Source organism: Micropterus dolomieu, linkage group LG04 (assembly GCF_021292245.1).
Source record: "Micropterus dolomieu isolate WLL.071019.BEF.003 ecotype Adirondacks linkage group LG04, ASM2129224v1, whole genome shotgun sequence".
Classification (NCBI taxonomy): Eukaryota; Metazoa; Chordata; class Actinopteri; order Centrarchiformes; family Centrarchidae; genus Micropterus; species Micropterus dolomieu.
The window spans coordinates 30,777,788-30,797,290 of record NC_060153.1 but is presented as its reverse complement, the minus strand read 5'-3'; the positions used below and the strand labels follow the sequence as shown (position 1 = coordinate 30,797,290).

General features: G+C 42.5%; 1 protein-coding gene across 4 annotated transcripts; it reads left to right on the top strand.

Annotated features, from left to right (window-relative positions):
* Positions 1-541: 541 nt before the first annotated feature.
* Positions 542-17,730, top strand: LOC123969579 (zinc finger protein 638-like). Of its 4 annotated transcripts, XM_046047116.1 has the most exons (25): positions 567-672; positions 2,673-2,805; positions 2,905-4,627; positions 6,968-7,029; positions 7,483-7,512; positions 7,904-8,100; positions 8,549-8,754; positions 10,024-10,239; positions 10,771-10,869; positions 11,069-11,106; positions 11,225-11,271; positions 11,469-11,500; positions 11,723-11,842; positions 12,258-12,389; positions 12,576-12,617; positions 13,009-13,146; positions 13,339-13,503; positions 13,837-14,286; positions 14,413-14,871; positions 14,989-15,156; positions 15,244-15,496; positions 15,687-15,980; positions 16,319-16,444; positions 16,815-16,936; positions 17,437-17,730. In XM_046047116.1, exons 3-25 carry the CDS (start codon positions 3,275-3,277, stop codon positions 17,491-17,493), a joined length of 4,806 nt encoding a protein of 1,601 aa, XP_045903072.1. In that variant the 5' UTR covers positions 567-672; positions 2,673-2,805; positions 2,905-3,274; the 3' UTR covers positions 17,494-17,730. The 4 variants fall into 4 exon arrangements, with proteins under 4 accessions (XP_045903074.1, XP_045903073.1, XP_045903071.1 ...); XM_046047118.1 differs by lacking the exon at positions 2,673-2,805 and having other exon boundaries at positions 542-672; positions 8,549-8,748; XM_046047117.1 differs by lacking the exon at positions 2,673-2,805 and having other exon boundaries at positions 542-672; positions 11,069-11,099; positions 11,221-11,271.
* Positions 17,731-19,503: the final 1,773 nt, after the last annotated feature.

The window sequence follows — 19,503 nt, the reverse complement described above, 5'->3', positions numbered from 1 at the left end:
AACAGTAAGCGTGTGTGTGTGTGTGTTTAAAATAAATAAATAAATAAAATAAAACAGTAAGCGTGTGTGTGTTTGTGTGTGTGTGTGTTAAAAAATATATATATTAAAAATAAAATAAATAAATAAAACAGTAATATGAAACAATCAAAATAATAATAATTTGTAAATCTGTAGAATTATTTGTCAGTCTGAGGTTCCACCGGTTGTCCTCACTTCATGGCGTGAGGAGACATATTTTCCAGCAATTATTTCACATTTGGGCATTTCTCCCAGTAAATAGGGGAGTTTCTGTGTGTCTGATGTGAATTTGAATATATGAATTCGGGGTATATTTGGGAAATGCAAAGTGTTTTTGTTTCTCTCTCTCTCTCTCTCTGCTGCGTGTTGCAGCTGCAATGAATTGTGGGACGGCATTATCTCCTTTCCCCTTCGTGAAGGGCGCTTCAATGCATCCTACGAAGCACTGAAGCGCCCTTCCTGTAGCATCTGATGATCCGACAGTCATTGGCTGCCACATAAATACTTCCGGGTCGCTTCACTTTGAAGCAACCTTCCTAAGCAAAAAAAAAAAAAAAGAAAAACGATTCGACCGTCAAGCAGACAGTAAAAACTACGGGCTGTAAGGAAACGACTTTCCGGTAACAGCAAAGACCACAACGACTCACTGTGAAGGTATTTATCGAGTGTTTTATTTACTCGGAGTAAAATACACTGAATATGTTACGGAACAGTTGATGTGGTTTCCTCTGGGTAGCTAACGTTAGCTAGCTGTGAAATCACCCAAAATGGCTGGTATGTGTGGGGTGGACGCGTATTTCCTGGTCCCCAACAAATGCAGCATCTATTGTATCATAAGGACTGTTGAGTAACGGTATATAATATATATATATGTGTGTGTGTGTGTGTGTGTTGTATGGATTACATAGACTGCACGTGAGCATTTAGCCGGGATGTAAGAGTTGCAAATCGTCCTGGTTCAGAAACACTGAGATCTTTGCAGACGAGTGCGCCATGCAGCGGCTCTCTGGCAGCCATAAACGCAGTTACCTAACGGAGCTGGATCTGAATATATTAGCACTGTAGTATAACTGAGTTTTACCAGAATACCTTTTTTAAAAATGCGACTAACTACAGAGTGAAATCAGCCATACTCGCAGGCTTTCTAACCCCCCCAGTGCTGACAGCTGTCTGTTGGTAGGTCATTTTTAAGTTCACTAACCTTATTAAGTTAAATGATCCTCTTTCTCTACAGACAGTGATATGTTGACTATTGTAGTCTACATGCACTTCTGTGGTTATATACTGTAAAAATGAGTTTACACCATATTAGAAATCACATTTTGGAACTTTAAATGTTTCCCTGCGGTGCTTTAAATCTACATGTGTGCCTGTTCAGACCATTAATGCACATGTCTTTCTGTCGAGGAAATGCAGATTGATGGTATAGTTACGTTGATTCAACATGTTGAGAAGTCAGCACTAAGATATTGAATGTTTTTGCTTCATCATCTTGATGTGCTTTTTGTATGGGACCATTCTCTTTGTGACCATGTTTTTGCCCCCCTCTTTTTCTTTTTTTTGGTTTATTTGTATTGGAAATGACATGTCAACCTGCATGATAGATTTTCTTCAGTTAAATGTTACATCGCTGAAGTATTTGGCCAGTTAACATCCTTAACCAGCATCTTTCTTTGTGGTTTAATATTTGGTCAAAGGTTGCTCAGTCAGGTCTGTTAATAGGAAACCTTCAAAGACTGGAAAACTTCACATTGATTTTGTGCACCGGCCTATGTTTCGGTCTATTTATGACACGCTACACGCATTTACAACTGGATTTTATGCCACATTCAACAAGATGACGAGGTAGACTAATATCTTCACTGCTTTACATGAGTGACACTTTGACACTATTGCTAAAGTTAAATCAGTTTGAAGACTGTGGTGGAACTTGTTGAAGGAAAAAAACAACCATCCATTCATCCCAAGATGGGCTCAGTTGCAGGATATATAAAATAAGAAAAGGTAGATACTGATTCCAAAAATTAGCTACATCATTTTTTTGATTACACCGACCTTTATCATGTCTGATGATAGTCTTTGTATAAATAAATCTATTTATCCATATCTATATAGATATGTATATAAATAGTTAGATTAATCAATCTCGGTGTTCAGTCTATCTTCAGTGGACTTGCTTTCTTCCGTAAGTCTTGCAAAACACATTTAGTGTTTATGTTGAACAGGCATACATTTTGCTCTTTAGTTAATGCTTTCCATTTTATGATTTTACTGGCTTTTAGCAAAGAAAAGTGCACTATAGTTGTCTACTTGTTTGTTTTCAGTCTGTTCTAGGACATTATAAGTGTAATTTATATATTTTTTGACATTGCAATGATCTAATGTTACCTGGAGGGAATTTACATGGAAAATGTGCTTGTTCTGCTGTGAACATTTTGGCAAAGAGGCTTTAGCCATGTTTGGACGGTGTCCAGTATGTTGTAATGTTGAACATGTATTGTAGGCCAGCATTATTAGATATTTTCTTTTTCTATTATGTCCAGAATTTGTGTCATTGTAGAGTCCCAGTAGGTTCATTCTATATTTGCTGTTTGGGCTTTTCTTACTTTTTATTGAATCAGTGTTAATGTTGCTTTGCTTTTCCGTCCTGAAAGAAAAACACGGTGGACGCACTTGACTACAGAAAAGAGATCTCGAGGCTGACCACATTTCTTAACCCTTTTGACAAATTTTAAAGGGAAGATATGGCGAGCAACACGAGGACTGATCCAACTTGTTTTTAGAAAAGTGCGTGGAGAAAAATGACTTCATCCGTAAGCAACGTCTGAAATGAAAAAGTAAAGCCTGTTCACCTGTAATAGTATATTTCTGCTCTCCACCTCACAGCCTTGTTGTGCGCACAGACAGTAATTTGCACCTTGCTCCTACCCTTCGTTTGGAGCCCAGTTCAACGTTCTCTAACGGCAACAGTACCAGAGGGACCCATTTCATACTCGGACCATTGGCTGGTGCTGCTGCAGTGACCGCTCTCCGATTGGCTCAGATTGAGACTCAGGCACAGATTGCTCTCCAGCAGCTTGCTACTCTAGAGACCATAACTCTCGGCTACCAGTGTCAAAACAGGTTTGCAGCGGCGTTACCTCCTCACCTGGCCCTCCTGAGTTTTCTCAGTAGACAACAGGTGGCAGCTGTTGGGTTTAACGTGGACACAAACCGCAAAACTTGCAGAAACACACAGCCGTGTCTCTCTGCTGTCATGTACCACCACCCCTCCCAGCAACAGGGGCAACAGTCCTTCTCTAATGGGCCCAGACCTCCTCACCATCAGCCACCTCCAAATCAGCATCAGAATCGCTCATCTTCTGATATGATGGGTTTCCAGTTTCCTCGTCCCACCCAGCTCCCTGATGAACTAGAGTCTGCCCTGGCTATCCGTGGTGCTAGGGACATGGACCATCGCCTCATTGACCACATGAGCCGATCAAACCAACACCAGAACCAAGGCTCAGGTTCTGGGATCAGTCAACATGGAAGTTACGGCTCTAACCCAATAGCACTCACATCTGATAATCAGCCTGGCCACCAGCAAGGAGTAGACTGGTCAAGCTACCAACCTCCAACTAAACTGTTTGCAAGTCCTCCGCCTAGTGCTAGCCACCAGTCCCAACTGCTCCAGGGGCCTCAACAGCAGCCCCAGACCAGCCACGCTGGAACAAGCAGCTGGACTGCCCCTGTAAGTGCCTCAACGTTGCCCCAAGCCCGGCACCCCCGTGGCGGCGGTGGTGGGGATGGTCAGGGTTTGTACACACCAGAGAGTGCAGGAAGTATCTTGGCTAGCTTTGGACTTTCAAATGAGGACTTGGAGGTGCTGAGTCACTACCCTGATGATCAACTAACCCCAGATACTTTACCATTCATACTCCGGGACATCCAAATCAATAAGTCGGGCAACCAGAAAACTCTGTCTTCCGCTTCCTCATCCTCGTTCTCACGCAACGTACATGATGGGCCGCTGCCTGCTACCCGCTCTTCACCATTGGCGCGTTCATGCTCTCCCACAGTGCCCAGCCTTCTTACTGTTACACAGACGGCAGGTAAAGTCATTGACTACGGTCATGCCAGTCGGGCGAAGGATGAGAGTAGTACCAGAGAGACTTTCAAAAGGGAGCAGCTCTCAAGTGAAAGGACAGTTAAAATGTATCCGTCTTCACCGCTGTCCTCGTCGGCTCCAAAAGCTGATAAAGCTGAAAGGCGGCAGGTTCGTTTGGAACACGCCGAATCAAGCAAACACGGAGACCGCGACTATCGCAGGACGAGCACCGACCATCGCAAGAGCCACCGATCACCTGGAAGAGAATTTCCGCCACCATCCAAATCTCGTAATTTAGACCGAGACTACAGGCACGACGGACCCAAACCTAGGCCCTCATCGGAAACCAGGAGCGAGGCTTCCTCGAGACGGTCTGTCTCCTCTTCGTCTGGCTCAAAACCGCACAGCAGCAGCAAGAAGTTACCAACCCCCACCATGATAAGCGATTTCTCAGCTGTGTCTCCAAAGGTGTATCCCCACACCTGCTCCCTGTGCCACATACAGTGTGATCAGGAAAAGGTGAGTGCCACCATGCCCTCGTATATCCGAAAGGAATACCTTCACATGTTGAATTTTAGTCTGCAGCCTTTCATCACCAGGCAGTTGTCAAGATGAGTGATTCTGATGTCATTCATAGGACATCCCTTTTGAAATAAGTCAGTACAATTGGTCTAAATGATCCAGCTACCTTGTAGCCAGCAAAACTTGTTTTGAATAAAGAACTGTGCTAGCATGCTTTGCTTTCCTTTTGAAAGCATCAGGCTAGATATTTGTACCCCATATTGTGATAACCGCATGTGGCCACCATCATGGCTGAAACCTGCGGTTGGTGATGAAGTGCCTTCAGGCCCCATCCGCACTACCGCGTTTTTCGTTTTAAAACGGAGACCTTTTGCTGCGAAAACAAAGACCTAAAATGGAGAAGTTTGAAAACGCTGTCGACGTGCATGTCGTCGTATTTACTTTGTGATGACTCCCAGTCTGTTTTCCGCCGCCACCGCCGCTTTTAACTCTCGTGTTACATTCAGTAACAGTCCCAGCTCATTATTGGTTCATGCAAAATATAATCTGGTGCGGTTCTTCGTCTGTATTTCTTCTTTCGCCAAACTACGTAACTTCGGAGTACATCATCTGCTTCATGTTTACACCGGCACACGTGTGCCCAGTGTACATGAACGGCCACTAGATGTGTGTTCAGTCGTTTTAATGCTAAAACGTTGGTGTGGACGGAGATTGTGTTCGTTTTAGTGTAGATGGGGCCTCAGATGGTGCACAGCTAATTGCTGCTCAGACAGCAGCTAGAAAAACACTTAATATCACATCCTTGTGTGGCGTTCTTAGTGGAACAAAGATTTCGGTCTTCCATAAAGAACAAGAAATATAGGCCTAATCATTTTAGTTATAATCGCAAACACTGCATATTTAATGAGATCGTGCATTATCAGCAGGTGTAAGGTTAATAATTCCAATTACATCCAAAAATTTAAAAAGCAAGGGATCCTTCAACATTAGCCCCACTATATAAAATAAAACGGTTGTTTTTCTTTCTTGGATTGGGCTATAACGTGACCCAGTAAATAATCATGAAATACATCAAATTGGCAATGAGTCAATGTTTTATATGGCATTTCAATTACAAAATGTTTAAGAATCCAGGTTATCTGTTTTAAAAGGCTGTAAATATGAACATTTTATAATTGATCAGTAATGATTATGTTTGGACAGTTAAGTTAAATAAAGTGGCGTAAACAGGAATTGTCAAAGTATAATACAGCAGAAATATATTCTTAATTCAACCCCCTTTGTTCTCTGAGAAAATCCAACACTCCGTTCTCTGGCTGTGTAGTGGTGTTTCTTATGTTCTCAAATGGTGGAATAACTAAGTTTTTAAAATGGTACTGTACTCAGTAGTGACTTACAGTTTAGTGTAACCATATAATTTTAGCGAGTGTGGAATTTTTGATCTGGGATTTTCTGACAATCACTTTTTTTGTTGACGGTCATTCCTTTCATCTTAGATTTTCTTCAATTTAAAGATTCATATTTGTCTATGTTAAGGTCTCCCCAAATTTCCAAATATGTCATTATCAAAATTAGGGCTACAGCCTAATGAATAAATAGTACCTCCAATCATAAGTCAATTGCATGTCATGATCGAGCATAATGTGAAGTGTGTTTTGTCAAAATTACTTTAAGGTTCTGTAAAGTTTATTTTTTTTAAAGGTTTCCTACTCTAAACCTTGTGGGTTGTCGGAATTATTGTAGACTTGTTGAACGCAGGTTTCTTTTCTTTTCTTTTGAACAAAATTGTATGTCTCAGGTGGCGGAATTCCATATAGCCTAGGATAGGCAACAGATTGGTGGATGAGCAGATACTGGTGTAATAAATGTCGTCCTCTGCAGGCCATGGAACATAACTTAAGAGGTTAAATGAACTGCATTTGAAACAATAATACAAAAAAATATTGGTTTTGTGATGTGTATAGTATGTTTAAATGATTGATAGTCACATTGAAGGTAATAGAAAGTAGAATGGATACGAAACATGACTACCAAGGACACTGTATTGTATTTCTGCTAGCGGCGGGAACATAATTTGAACGTGAATATTGGATCAAAGAACTGGGCCTCTACTTTGAGTCAGGACTTTCACATTATGTTAAAAATGACACCAGGAAACAAAGATCCACTTTGTCTCAGTGCAAAGTCTTTCACTGTAGATCAAAGTTATCTGGTTGTTTAGAGGTTGCTTATTTTATTTATCTTCATACATGTGAAATGTGAATTTAGCTTTGTTGAGGATTGTTTCCATGTGTCTGATTGTGACATCTTCCTCCCCCATCTGTCGTTTTTCTTCAGGACTGGGTTGACCATGTTAACACCGTCAACCACACTGCTGCCTGCAGAGACCTGCGCAACAAGTGAGGAGGACATTTTTAATGTGCTGCTGATGCCTTGCTTCTTCAGTATTATGTCATAGTTATTTAAAAAAAAAAAACATTCTGCTTTTTTCTTTGGGTCAAAAAATAGACTAGGAGACAAAACAAAATTCAAGTTGTATAAAGCAAATTTTGATAATGAAACAAACACTTGGAAATACAACCCAGAGATGCTTTTAGCTTATTAAGTGCTTATTGGTTAATGTGCAGGGGCCTACTTCCACATCCAAGAGACGCAGAGAAACATGAGAAACATCCTCTTCACTCTGCTCAGTGAACCATATACTGAGCAAACATGGAGCTTAATACAGAGCTGCAAAACACAGCTTGTATTGAAACAGTTGTATTTGGTAAATTCAGTTATAAAAACACAAGTTTAGGAGTATAGAAGATGTTGAATTACATGCTCACGGGTGTTTGTGTTTGTTTCTGAAGGTACCCTGACTGGAAACCAAATCTACCAAGGTCAGCAGGACTCTTTTGTTCTTGTGTTTCCAATAATGTGTTTTTAGCTGTGACCAGCAGCCAGTGTGAGTCGCTCCGGTCAGTCGGCGGGTCCCACACATTTCAAATAACTTGACTGTGCATATACAGCTAATCAGCTAAGCTAATCTGATCTCACTGAGCAGTTTTGTTAGTTATTCCTAACCTGCTCTGCAATGAAAACGGTCTGCAAAACTCACCTCTGAAATTTAGCAGTACCAGATTTAAATCTATCATTGTCAAGAAATGCTCAGTGTATCAGTTTTATAATAACTATATCTTGACGGTAGCACTTCTCTAGTAAAACTATAACACTTACTACAAAACTTTTTATGATGTCATGCATGTCTGTGTATGAATGTCTTTGATTCAGTCGGAGCGGACGATATGGCAGCCGGGCTCTGTGGGACCCCAAGGATCACTCTCCATCCCATTCCGTGTCTCGATCCCTATCTTGTTCTCTTACCCCTAGTCCTCCTCACAGCAGACACAGGGTGGGCCCCCATCTTCACAGGCCTCACAGAAGGCCTTACTCTCCTCACCATCAGCCTCGCCACCAACACTACACAGGTAGACCTCGTGCTAGGGAGTGGGCACAGCGTGTAAAAAGTGTGGAAATGCAGAACTTACTAAAAGAATGAATATATAAAAGAATTATTTCCCCTCCAAAGTTAGAAATAATGGAACGGATGTCCTGAGCTGATTTGCTAAAATTGGGATCGGTTTCTTCAGTGGATTTAGTTTATTTATTTCTATATTTTCACAAACCTGTATAAGCCTTCATCCCAGATTTGAAAAACTCAAATATAATATTAGCAGCATCAGTCATGTTTTGATATCGTACACATATGGGCTTTAAACGACCAAACATTACTGGCTTTACCTTTTTCAAATGCAGGGATTTAAGTGTTAGTCATAGAATTGTAAATTGAATTATTGTGCTTATGCATATTTCTTCACACTGTTTTCTTTTTGCTCTCCTGACCCCTTCCCTCTGATTTTTATGCCGTGTCTACAGGTGGTTTCTCTCACAGCGGTGTGAAACGTCCGCATGATGATTTAGCCAAATTCTTCACTGACGCAAGCCGACATCCATCCTCCTCCAAGGCAGGTCACGGCTCCAAACCGAGACCATTACAGGTCACCAAAACTGTCAAGAGCGGGACTCGGCCTGGAACCAAGATGACTAAGACTGCAAGTGCCAAGGCCGCCGACACAGTGGGTGTTAGTCACTTTAGTTGTTTACAGCCCAGTGTATTTAACTCGGCCACAATTTCACATCTAAATGTGTAGATTAAAGCAAACTATTGATTACAGATGTTTTGGAGTTTGAGAATTCAGAACTTTTTTTTTTTTTCCTTTTGTCCTGAGGCCGTCTGGCCTACTCAGCGTGTATGGTAATAGGAAATGTTTTATGATCTGTCTAAACAGCACTTTTATTCCTAAATATGTGTTGGGTGAACATTCAGATCAGAAAAATTAACACAATCGCAAATACCTGCTGGTGTGTCTAACATCAGCTACACAATGTGGACAAAAGTACTGGGACACCCCTGTCCCAATACTTTTAGGATGTGGTGGGTTTTTTTTTTTTTTTCATGGTGTGGTGTCTTATTTTTATTTATTTTTTGGGGGGGAACCTAATTCTACACCATACAATTTTAGACAATAGTTCTTCCAACAGTTTGTGTTTGGTCCCCTCCTGTTCAGCACAAAGCCAGCTCCATAAAGAAATGGTTTTCCCAGTTGCCTGTGGGAGAACGTGACTGGCTGCACAGAGCCCTGACCTCAACCACATCTAACACCTTTTGGGATGAACTAGAATGGAGATCGTGAGCCAGTGTCCGACCTCACAAATGCTCTTCTGGATGAATGGGCAAAAATTCCCACAGACAAACTCCAAAAACCTTTTTTTAGAAAGCCTTCACAGAAGAGCAGAAGCTGTTATAGCTGCTCCTGCTCCCAGGACTTCTGTCCATAGAGTATATGTTCATACATGCTTTGTGGCAGTTACATGATTCATATCATGAAACTATTATTGGGGTTAGTACTACTCCTAATATGAATGTTGTTGAGTTCTCCTCTGAGTATAGCTCTTTTACAATGTGACATTTATCATAATAATCCCAAACCAGCTGAATGTTTGACATGAGTACAGTAAATACTAGCTTTCACACCATCAGAGGTGTTGCCAGTACAAGCTCAAGTATTTATTTATGTTAGTGAAGCTTAATGATTCTAGAGACTGATTTCAGGCACTATCCTAGAAATGATTAATTTTCTATTCTTCTACTGGCTTGACACTTTCATATTCAATTATTCCCGTTTCAAGTTATCTTTTTTACCCTTTGCTGACTTCAGTATTTTCTCAAGGCTAATGACGTCATTGTGGTGACTAAAAATTCAGTTTAGTACTTGATCAATAAAATCTTGCCTTGGATCCTGGTCAGCTGAAACTCAATTTCTCCTAAAATCTATGCCATTGGTTTGCAGTCTGTCAAGCCTCCACCAGCCAAGAAAAAGAAGAAAGTAGTGACTCCGGCCTCCCAGGACTCGTCTGTCGCAGATCGTCTGGTTTATCTGACGGGCATCCCAAAGGACGCATCAGAGCAGGAAGTTACCGACCTGGTCAGGTCCTTTGGCAAGATCAACAACGTGATCCTCATGCCATGCTCCGAGGAAGAGAGCGAGAAGGGAGAAGGGCAAAAGGTATGCTATTAGCATGAAATGTAACTTTACAGTTTTCAAAAGAACAGTTTTAAACAGATGATGGAGGTAAAACAATAAATATTTTGCCTGTTTAGAGGCAAGATGAATACAAGAAATGTATGCAACCTGCAGGCATGTATGAAGGGGTCCAAACACCCCACATGACTATAAACAGACATAAAGACCAAACCTGAGACAAGTCAGAACGCCGATAGGCCGACACGGCTATAATGCTGAAGTGTAGCAGCAGTACAAATCAAACTAATAGTTGCTCATGTGGTGAATGTTGCAGGCTAAAAGAAAATTACGTGTTGCAATAATATTCAATCAAACATCCTTTTTTAGGATATTAATTTTCAGCAGACTTAGGAGTGACAACGGTGACCAACAGCAATGTAGTTACAGCTGAGTCCTAAACAACAGGAACTGTTGGTATGTTAGGCTGTGAAAATGTCCTGGTTCTGTGTCGCAGAAAGCCACCGTGGTTTCTGTCATCCCACATCATCACTTTGTCTCCCTCCCCTGTTGCAGGCATCTGTATGCATGGTGAAGGCTGAAGATGCTCAGGCTCTGGCTAACTCAGCAAATCTCTCAATCAGAGACCAGCAAATCACCGCTTCAGTAGCCAAGGTACCGTTGTGGAACAATGCACGCGGTGTTTGTGGCATGTCCTGTTTTAAACCCATCAATGCATAAAAAAACATGAAGCTTTCACAAAGGTTTGATTTATTTTGCATGAGTGTAAAAAGCACAAATGATGTGGGTTTTCTTTTGGACATGTAGTCTCATTTGCACGTTCAGTAAACTCATTTAACTTTATTTGTTTTAGAAACCTGAAGCAGGGCAGTCCTCTGATGCTAACAACAGGTCTGTCACAGTTCATTATCTGAAGCATTTTCCTTTTTACTCAAACATGCTGCACACTGAGCCAGCCAATTTCAAAAGCTGCTTTGGCTGCACTCTATTAATATTTCTGTCTTCACAGCAAACCTGCTCCAGGACAGGACAAAGGTGCTGCTGTGGAAGACTCTGGTAGGAAAACGAGGAACCCTCAGTACATCAATTTATAATAACTATATCTAATTTATACCACTTATCACAAACCGCAGACAGGTTTGGGATGTCATGCTTTTACCAGGATGTGGTCGTGGTGTTGAAAACATACTAATTGTAGTTCTGTTTGCACTTTGGCCCCTGTCTCCTCCCCCTCCTCCAACTGGCCGCTGCAGCAGGTGAGGCTGACCAGAAGACTTCTGATGAGGTACGTGACACATACACATACCCTGTAAAATATAAATAACAGCATTGTGAAAGAGGCTAGTGGGTGTGTTCAACCAAATATTGTAGCTTATGCTGAGGAAAATGTTTAAATTGGTCTTTCACTAGTAATAAAATATTATAATGTGTGTGTGTGTGTGTGTGTGTGTGTGTATATAAAGTATTCAGGCTTTTTCTTTGCATCTGAATACCATGTCTTCTACAGAAGGGCATGCTGTTGATCACAGGACTTCCTGAGAGCGGCTGGTCAGAGAGTGACATCGTTAAGCTGGTCCAGACCTTTGGAACTCCCTCCGACATCATCCTGGCACCACAAATTGGAAAGGTTGGTATAAACAGAGTTTCACCTGAAGCCTGGACGCAGCTGGACAGCAGTAATGCAGCAGCTGATGCAAGTCTTGAATACCTTTTTGACATTTTTGCAAGATAGTTGGCTTTCTCTGACAGTTCAGGCTACAACCCAGCTGTTAAATATGACATCATGAAGACCCACAACACAAGCAAAACATAAAACTCTGTGTATGCTATGTCCATAAGTAGTCAACTAAATAAAGTTTTTCTGTCTGGTGGTTTATTACTAATGTATTTTAGCCTCCGTAGTTATTATGTAGTAAGGCTAAAGTGTGTATATATATTTTTTATTTTTGATTGTTTCAGGGCAGCTAATGTCTGTCTGTCTCTCAACAAATACATTATACGGCGCCAATGCAATATTAAAAACCCTTCTTTTTGTATGTTAGGTACTTGTGTCAGTGCCAGACACAGATATTGCTCAAGAGATAGTGAAAGTCCACACCTTTATTCCTGCGAAGATTAAAGACTCTGAGCTGAAGATGATCCATCTCAAGCAGTGTATCGGCCTCAGCACACCGGTAGGGCTCTCATCACGAACCCGAATATCCTCTAAACTATATTGATCATCATTATGAACATCATGTTCTTTGATATTCTATTTCAAGTGGGGCATTTCTGTCATTATTTGTATAGAACAATGTTTGTGTTAAACAGTGAACCTTGAGCAATAACTGATGATTAAAACGAAAACCCTCTTTACACAGGTGGCTCTCTACAATCTCCTGATGGGATCAGTAGACCCATTAGTGAGTATTTCTGCCTGTTTAGTCTCTCCAGTTTTACTTATTGGTTGATTTACCTATCACTAAACTTGGCTGTAAAGGTGCTAATCAGCCAAAAGGCTCTTGACAATAGTAATTGATCTGTCAGTGTGTTTTACGATCCAAAGGTGGATTTACAATAAGTTCTTATTGCAGTAACAAACCTAAAGCTTGTCCTGCAGCTGCTTCATAGTAAAAGCACGTATTTTACAAGGTTATCATCATATCATGCAGGGTTTGAAGTGGCTGTAATGAATGTGCCGAACTAAAATGAGCAGAGTGTGTGTATATAGGACTGTTACATTGCTGAGCTGGTGATGCACGAGGGTTTATCCCCTGGTTAATAAGTGACTGAATGTTCCTTTGCGTCCTGCAGGAGAGTCCTGTTCCAGTAAACTGGAGCAGCCTGTTGGTAATCAGTAATGTTCCCAACACGATGTCCGGCTCCTCGGAGGTCCAGAATCTGGTGCGACGCTTTGGCACCGTCATCAAGACCCTGGTGCTCAACAATACCGTGAGGGCTCTTTGTCTCTTCTTCTTGCAACATGCTAATCCATTATGTTCGCAATATTGATCTCCTCAGTCACTGTGTCCTGGGTTTAAAGGCCACACTCTCTCTCTAAATCTGTCACGTCTCACCTCGACATTTATCAGGCAACAAAATCTCACACGGTGTTGACGAGAGGTTATGTTGCTTCCTGCTCAGGTTATTTGTGAGATGGCGACCGCAGCCATGGCCCTGTCTGTTTACAAGCGCTTCCAGACGTTTCCGTGCATCATCCAGAACAACCCTCTCTTCTTCTCCCGCAAGCCTGACCCCAAAACCAACACCCAGACCAAAGTCATCACAGCATACCTTGATTCATCTGAGGTTGGTAACTTTCATAATTGATTGGTGGCGGCTGTGGCTCTCGAGTTAGAGCAGGCTCCATGTCGAAGTGTCCTCGGGCAAGACGCTGAACCCAGAATTACCCCCGATGGCTGTTCCTTTAGTGGATGAATGCTAGTTCTGTTTGGTTCAGTGTATGAATGTGTGTGAATGCAATGTATTGTAACAGCGCTTTCAGTGGTCGGAAGACTGGGAATGCGCTATACATTTACATTGGCAGTGGTTGTCAAGAGTTGGGGGGGAACCTATTTAGACACATTTGTATCTCCACATCAAACACCTGAATGCCGAATACTTCCTTGTCTTTGGTCGTAGGATACACCTGCAAGTTGCAAGGGCAGTGTCAGTGAGCCAGCTGCAGACGAAGAGGAGACGGCACCTAAAGATGACTCTGAATCTCCATTGGAGCAGATGGAAAAAGACTATGATGGGAAGGACAAGAAGATGACGAGCACGGAGAAGACAGTCGGAGAAGACGACGCTTCGGGAGAAAACGGGAGCGAAGACGTCAAGATCCAAAAAGATGAGCTTGCCAATCCTGTCTGTGAGTCTTTGGCTGCACCGGACACCAAACCAGAAGCAGACTTGGAAACGGACGTTAAGGAAACGTTGGCTGCTGAAACTGTCGTGGAGATGGCAGAAGAGACAAACCGTGTCGACGCATCCAAAGCGGGACATAACACATCTGCAGGTGAAGAGACAAAGCCAGCTAGCTCTGATGGCAAAGCAGTTTCCCAGGATACGGCCATGCCGCCGCTCCCTAAGGTAAAATATCCAGAAAATGTCAGTCTGCTTCTGTCGCTGGAGCCAGACCGTTCTCCTGTGCAGCTAAGGTCAGGATCCTCCAGCATATTAAGAGTTGAATATCTTTTATGATCCCCGTTTTACCAGGTTACCCAAGAGATGGTTAACGCGCTGCTTGTGGAATGCCGAACAAGAACCGCCAACAATTCCAACAACGCAGCTTCTTCCACTAATGGAGAGCAGGGGCAGAAACAGACGGAGACGGAGCAGGACGACAAAGTAGCAGAGGAGACAAAAAAGCCAACCAAGAACCACACAGAGGAAGAGGTGAAGAAGCAGGAGAGGGAGCGGAAAGAGAGCGAGGCAAGAAAGGAGAAGGAGTCCAGGGAGAGGAGGGCCAAGAGGGAGAGGGATGAAAGAGCCAGGAGGGAGAAGAGGGAGGAGGAAAGAAGGGAGTGGGAGAGGAGGGATAGAGAGAGGAGGGAGAGGAAGAGAGCGTACGGTGAAGGATTGTCGGGATTTAGATCGTCGAGCAGGTTCGAGGGATACAGGCAGAGCTCTTGGAGGGATGAAGAGAGTCACAACTCCAAAGCTGAGACCAAAACGGTGAGAAGACGCGTCAGGTCAGAAACTGGCGAGCTGAATCTCTGCTGTCATTCCTGCTCGCAGTTCAATGTGTTTTTTTTTTTTTTTTTTTTTTTTTTTATCTTGTCATACTATCAGGTGGAGGAGGACTGTGACGAGTTCCCATTCAACATGAGTGACTTTGTGACGGTAGATGAAGTGGGAGATGTGACAGACCTTCCTTGCTCTCCTTCTCCCACTGTTCCCATGGAAACCACAGAGGGAGGGGAAGACGCTCCCGCATCTGTCGAACAGGACGCGCCAGCGGTACATTTCAGCTTCTATATCAGACCCCCCCCTCGCCATCCAGAGAAACGGGCGTGTGAGGCTTCACGGTCCTCTTTCTGTTTCCAGGTTACCGCAGAAACATCAGCGTCCGACACCACAGCTGCCCCGGTGAAGTCTGACGAGCGACCACCAGAGTCTGAACCTGTGACTGCGCTGACAGCTGAGACTTCAGGCACGTCGGCGTCATCAGTTTTAACGCCCGGTCCGGTCCTCAACGCCGCGGCCCCCCCCTCACCGGCTTCACAGTCAGACTCTTCCCGCAGCCAGACACACGAGCCAGTATGTCATCCAGAAGAACCTGAGATCACACCTGACGCAGGTACAGCCTCACACTGATTTAACCTCTATAATGAACTGAAGGAAACTCCATCTTTACGTAGGGCTGGGTGCCAAACGCCCATATTTTTATGGCACCGACTGGCTTTGATACCAGCAAGTATTGGAAAAATGATTAGATTTTTGTCTTTTGATTTTAAGTTTAAAATCGTGTAATTTGATTATTTTTCTAGAAACCACACTGACAGCCACTCTGGACTCGTCCGCTGAGGTTGAAACACTTCCCACGTCTACCCCTGCAGCTCCAGCTACCCTCGCTGGCTCCTCCTCAAACAGCCCAGCAACAGGGGTAGTGACTGCAGAGAGTGAGGAAGGTGAGAAAGAGGACAACGCTCTCAATCACAGTGAGGCTAAGGCGGAGGAGGAGGCGGTGGCGGCGGCGGCGGTGGTGTCGGACAAAACGGAGCAACGGGAGGAGAAGCAAGATGAAGAGGACAAGGAGGCGGGAGCTCCTGCTCTGACGACGGGTACGGCTTCTTTGATTTTTAGTTTTGAATCATGGATGGCAGCAGCACCTTAGTGGTTAGAGAATCATCTTCATGTGGATCCGTTAATTGGATGGGTAATGTGGATGATCCAGCCATCCGAAGTCCCTACAGATCTTATTCATTATGCGTAATGGGATGATGGCACCTTTATCCTTGTGGTAGGTAGTTGCTAACAGGGATGCAGGTGTTTTAATGTTGACACCTGCATCCCATATCAAACAATGATTGATTGGAAAGTTGTCTGGATAAGCTTGCTGAGTAAGACCAGGTCTTTTTACATCGGTTCCAGATTTTAAAGATGTGTCTGCCTCTCACAGGAAAACACAAGAGATCTGAAGACCAAACAAACACTGAAGAGGAGAGTGTGGAGAAGAAATTAAAGACGGAAACTCTCATGAGCACAGGCTGCGCCCTCCCTCCTTACAACCCCAGCAAGCCAGTTGGTAAGACACTTGATTTAATTTGATTTATTCACCGTGTTACAGAAACTTCAACCTGCAGATCCTATCTTAACTATTTGGTAACAAGGACCTGACGCTATTACAGTTTAACAGTTCCGTAACTTAAGATGGAAAAATTGTATTACAGAAGCATCCTAACTTTGTAAAATCTTAAGGAAACTCTCCTAACTTTAGGATAACCTGGCGTGTAAAAAGAAAAACAATGGTTCAGTCAGTGTTGCCCACACGGTCGGTTTCCTTCGGCGACCCTGCTTCGTTGTACAGGCCCCTGCTCTGACGTTGTGCTTTTGCTTTTATGTTTGTTTTTTTACATGTAGGATATATATATTTGATCGTGTGTGTCCGTCCGCAGGTATGGAGTTCTTGATCCCAAAGACGGGTTTCTTCTGTAAGGTGTGTAATAGGTTCTTCAGTGGAACCAAAGAGGCAGAGATCAGCCACTGTAAAACCCTCAAACACTACGAGAACCTACAGGTAGGCAACACGCACAGCCGTCTGGGTCAAGGACAACAACAACAACAGGCCCTTTGGAGACCGTTATGAGTTCTGATTGTGTCTGCAAATAAAAATGGTCACTAGGTATCTTTGGCCTGGTGTTTATTATCATTTTTAAGTGTATTCACTGGTGATCTTAGATCATACATAGATCAGGTCATCAGGCGAAGGTATGATGCCTTCAGTCACTGGTCCATCACTACTGTGTTGGTTACTCAAAACTTGAATATTCTTTATATTTATGTTACTTATTTTCTGGTGTACCTTATTTTGACACTGCAGAAATACACTAAACTAAGCCTGAAAGCGTACAAGAACTTTAGTGGCATGTAAAGTAAGATTCGTCAGTGAAATCATGAAGACTGAAATCTTTTCTAGTCAAACGGGGCAAACTTATCAACATCTTCAGACATTTGTTTGGTCACAAAGAGGCCAGAATATTCTGGTCTAATCCACTTTCCTTGTTCAATCCCTTCTAGAAATACTTGCTCACCGCGGATATGGCCACTGTGACGGCCAAACCGGACTCCAGCTGAAAATATGGCGATGAAACTCCTGACTGAATTTGTCATTCTCTTCCTTTTTGTATTGTCTCTTCATTTCAAACAGGGCCCATATTCTCATATTGGTGTAGATTAGGCTCATGATCTGGCTCTGTTTGACTATATGGTGTTAATTTTCATGTACAATTAAGAGAAACAAGTGTTAGCTGTGTACAGTGGAAGGTGGCTGGCAGTAGGAACTGTTCACAATCAATAAAATCTTTTGTTAAATTGTCTGTTATCAGTTATTCACTATCTCAATATAACCCCTAACCAGTTTAGTTTTTTATTTCAGCTCTTCACACAGTCTGCATTACCAACATGCATCTTGGCCAAAAGTCACTGAAACCACCAAAACACTTTGACCAAACACTGGCAACAATTCTCACTCAGAAAGTGCACATTGTCACTCATAACACACTGAGCTAACAACAGGCAGCAAAGTCTAAATGATTTTTCACATAAGTATTTCATTGTAGAAGAATAACATGTTTTCACAAAGCAAATGTAACAAGAATTAATCGGAAATGCAGAATTTGCTTCAGTATCATTTATTTTTTCTATCATTGTCATAGAAATTTACTTAATCCAAAATGTCAGTTCTGCAGGGAAGTTTTTCTCAAGTTTCCAACCCATTGAACCAAGTCTGCTAAAATAGAAGCACATTTCCTGATTCGCACTCAGACTGCAGTTCTACACCACACCTTTTTACAACACTACACACAGTTCTGTATGCACATAGAGGCAACCATTTTCTATATTTCAGTCCGGTTACTGCATCATTCTGTTATGATTGTGTTTTGGACACCGTGGTAAAAATGTGCTGCAGATGCTGAAGTTAAGAGTTCATAGATTTGAGGAAGTGCATATTGTGTGAAAGCAATGAAAAATGATTCACAGATTTTGTACATGCACTTCTGTTTCGCTGACTGTGTGAAGAGTTTTAACTACCCCAAGTTAGTAATTGACAAAACTGTAAAAGTAAGAGCCTGCCTGTTTGACGGTTGTCCCAAGGTTTGTACTGCAGGTTTTGAGACAAAACGCTTCCAGCAAATGCACATTAAAAATGGGATTGGTTTCTCAAAACGATGTGTACCAAGGCAATGAAATAAAATTATACCTGCAGTCATTTAAATTGTGATATTAATACTAATGTAATATTTGACGCAGTCTACCATTTTATACCCTCTTGATTACCTGCTCTCTGGTTAGTAAAAGCTGCACAGTCCAGTCTCCTCTTGATGTTTCGGCTGTGTAAATTATTCCCATCTCAAAGGTGCTAGTTCTGTTCTCATTTTCTTAATATACAGTCTGTGATTTCATCTCTTTGTTTAAAATAACTCAACTTGTGTTGACTGTATTAGACATGCATTTTCCCAGCATGCCTCTTTTCACAGTACACACTAGATTATCAACAAGAGGCATGCAGGTGACACAGCCCTAATAGTAATGGCATACGCTTATCAGCACTAACACGACCACTGACATATCAGGAGAACATTTTAATGTCCTCATAGCTGATGTTAGAAGCAGGAAACATGGACGGCATAAGGATTTGAGCACCTTTGACAAGGGCCAAATTGTGATGGCTAGATGACAGGGTCAGAGCATCTGCAGAAGTGGTGCAAAGAAGGAAAAGCTGTGAACCGGCAACCGGGTCATGGACGGCCAAGTCTGATCACTTTAAGGTGATCTCTTACACACTGTTGGTGCCTAATAAGGTAAAACACACGTGTGCATGTGCAGTCAGTATGGAGAGTGAGGATGAAACTAAATATTGGAGAAAGATGTGGGTGGGACAGAATAAAAAATCACATTAGAAGCCTTTTAAAAATCCTATTTATTGTTCAGACTTATTTGGCACATTTCTTTAACAACACACTCTTTAATTTCACCTAATGATTAAAGAGCAGAGAGAGTGTCCGTGTCTTGGAGAGGTGGAGCCAGAGAGAGGCAGAGGTAGAGATTGTTTTAGAACAGCTCCACCTGTGGAACAGGTCGGGT

Coding starts and splice junctions, on each gene's coding strand:
- LOC123969579 (XM_046047115.1), top strand. CDS start 3,275: ATGTACCACCACCCCTCCCAGCAACAGGGGCAACAGTCCTTCTCTAAT. Junction 8,101..8,548: donor TCGCCACCAACACTACACAG/GTAGACCTCGTG, acceptor CCGTGTCTACAG/GTGGTTTCTCTCACAGCGGT. Junction 16,445..16,814: donor CAACCCCAGCAAGCCAGTTG/GTAAGACACTTG, acceptor GTCCGTCCGCAG/GTATGGAGTTCTTGATCCCA.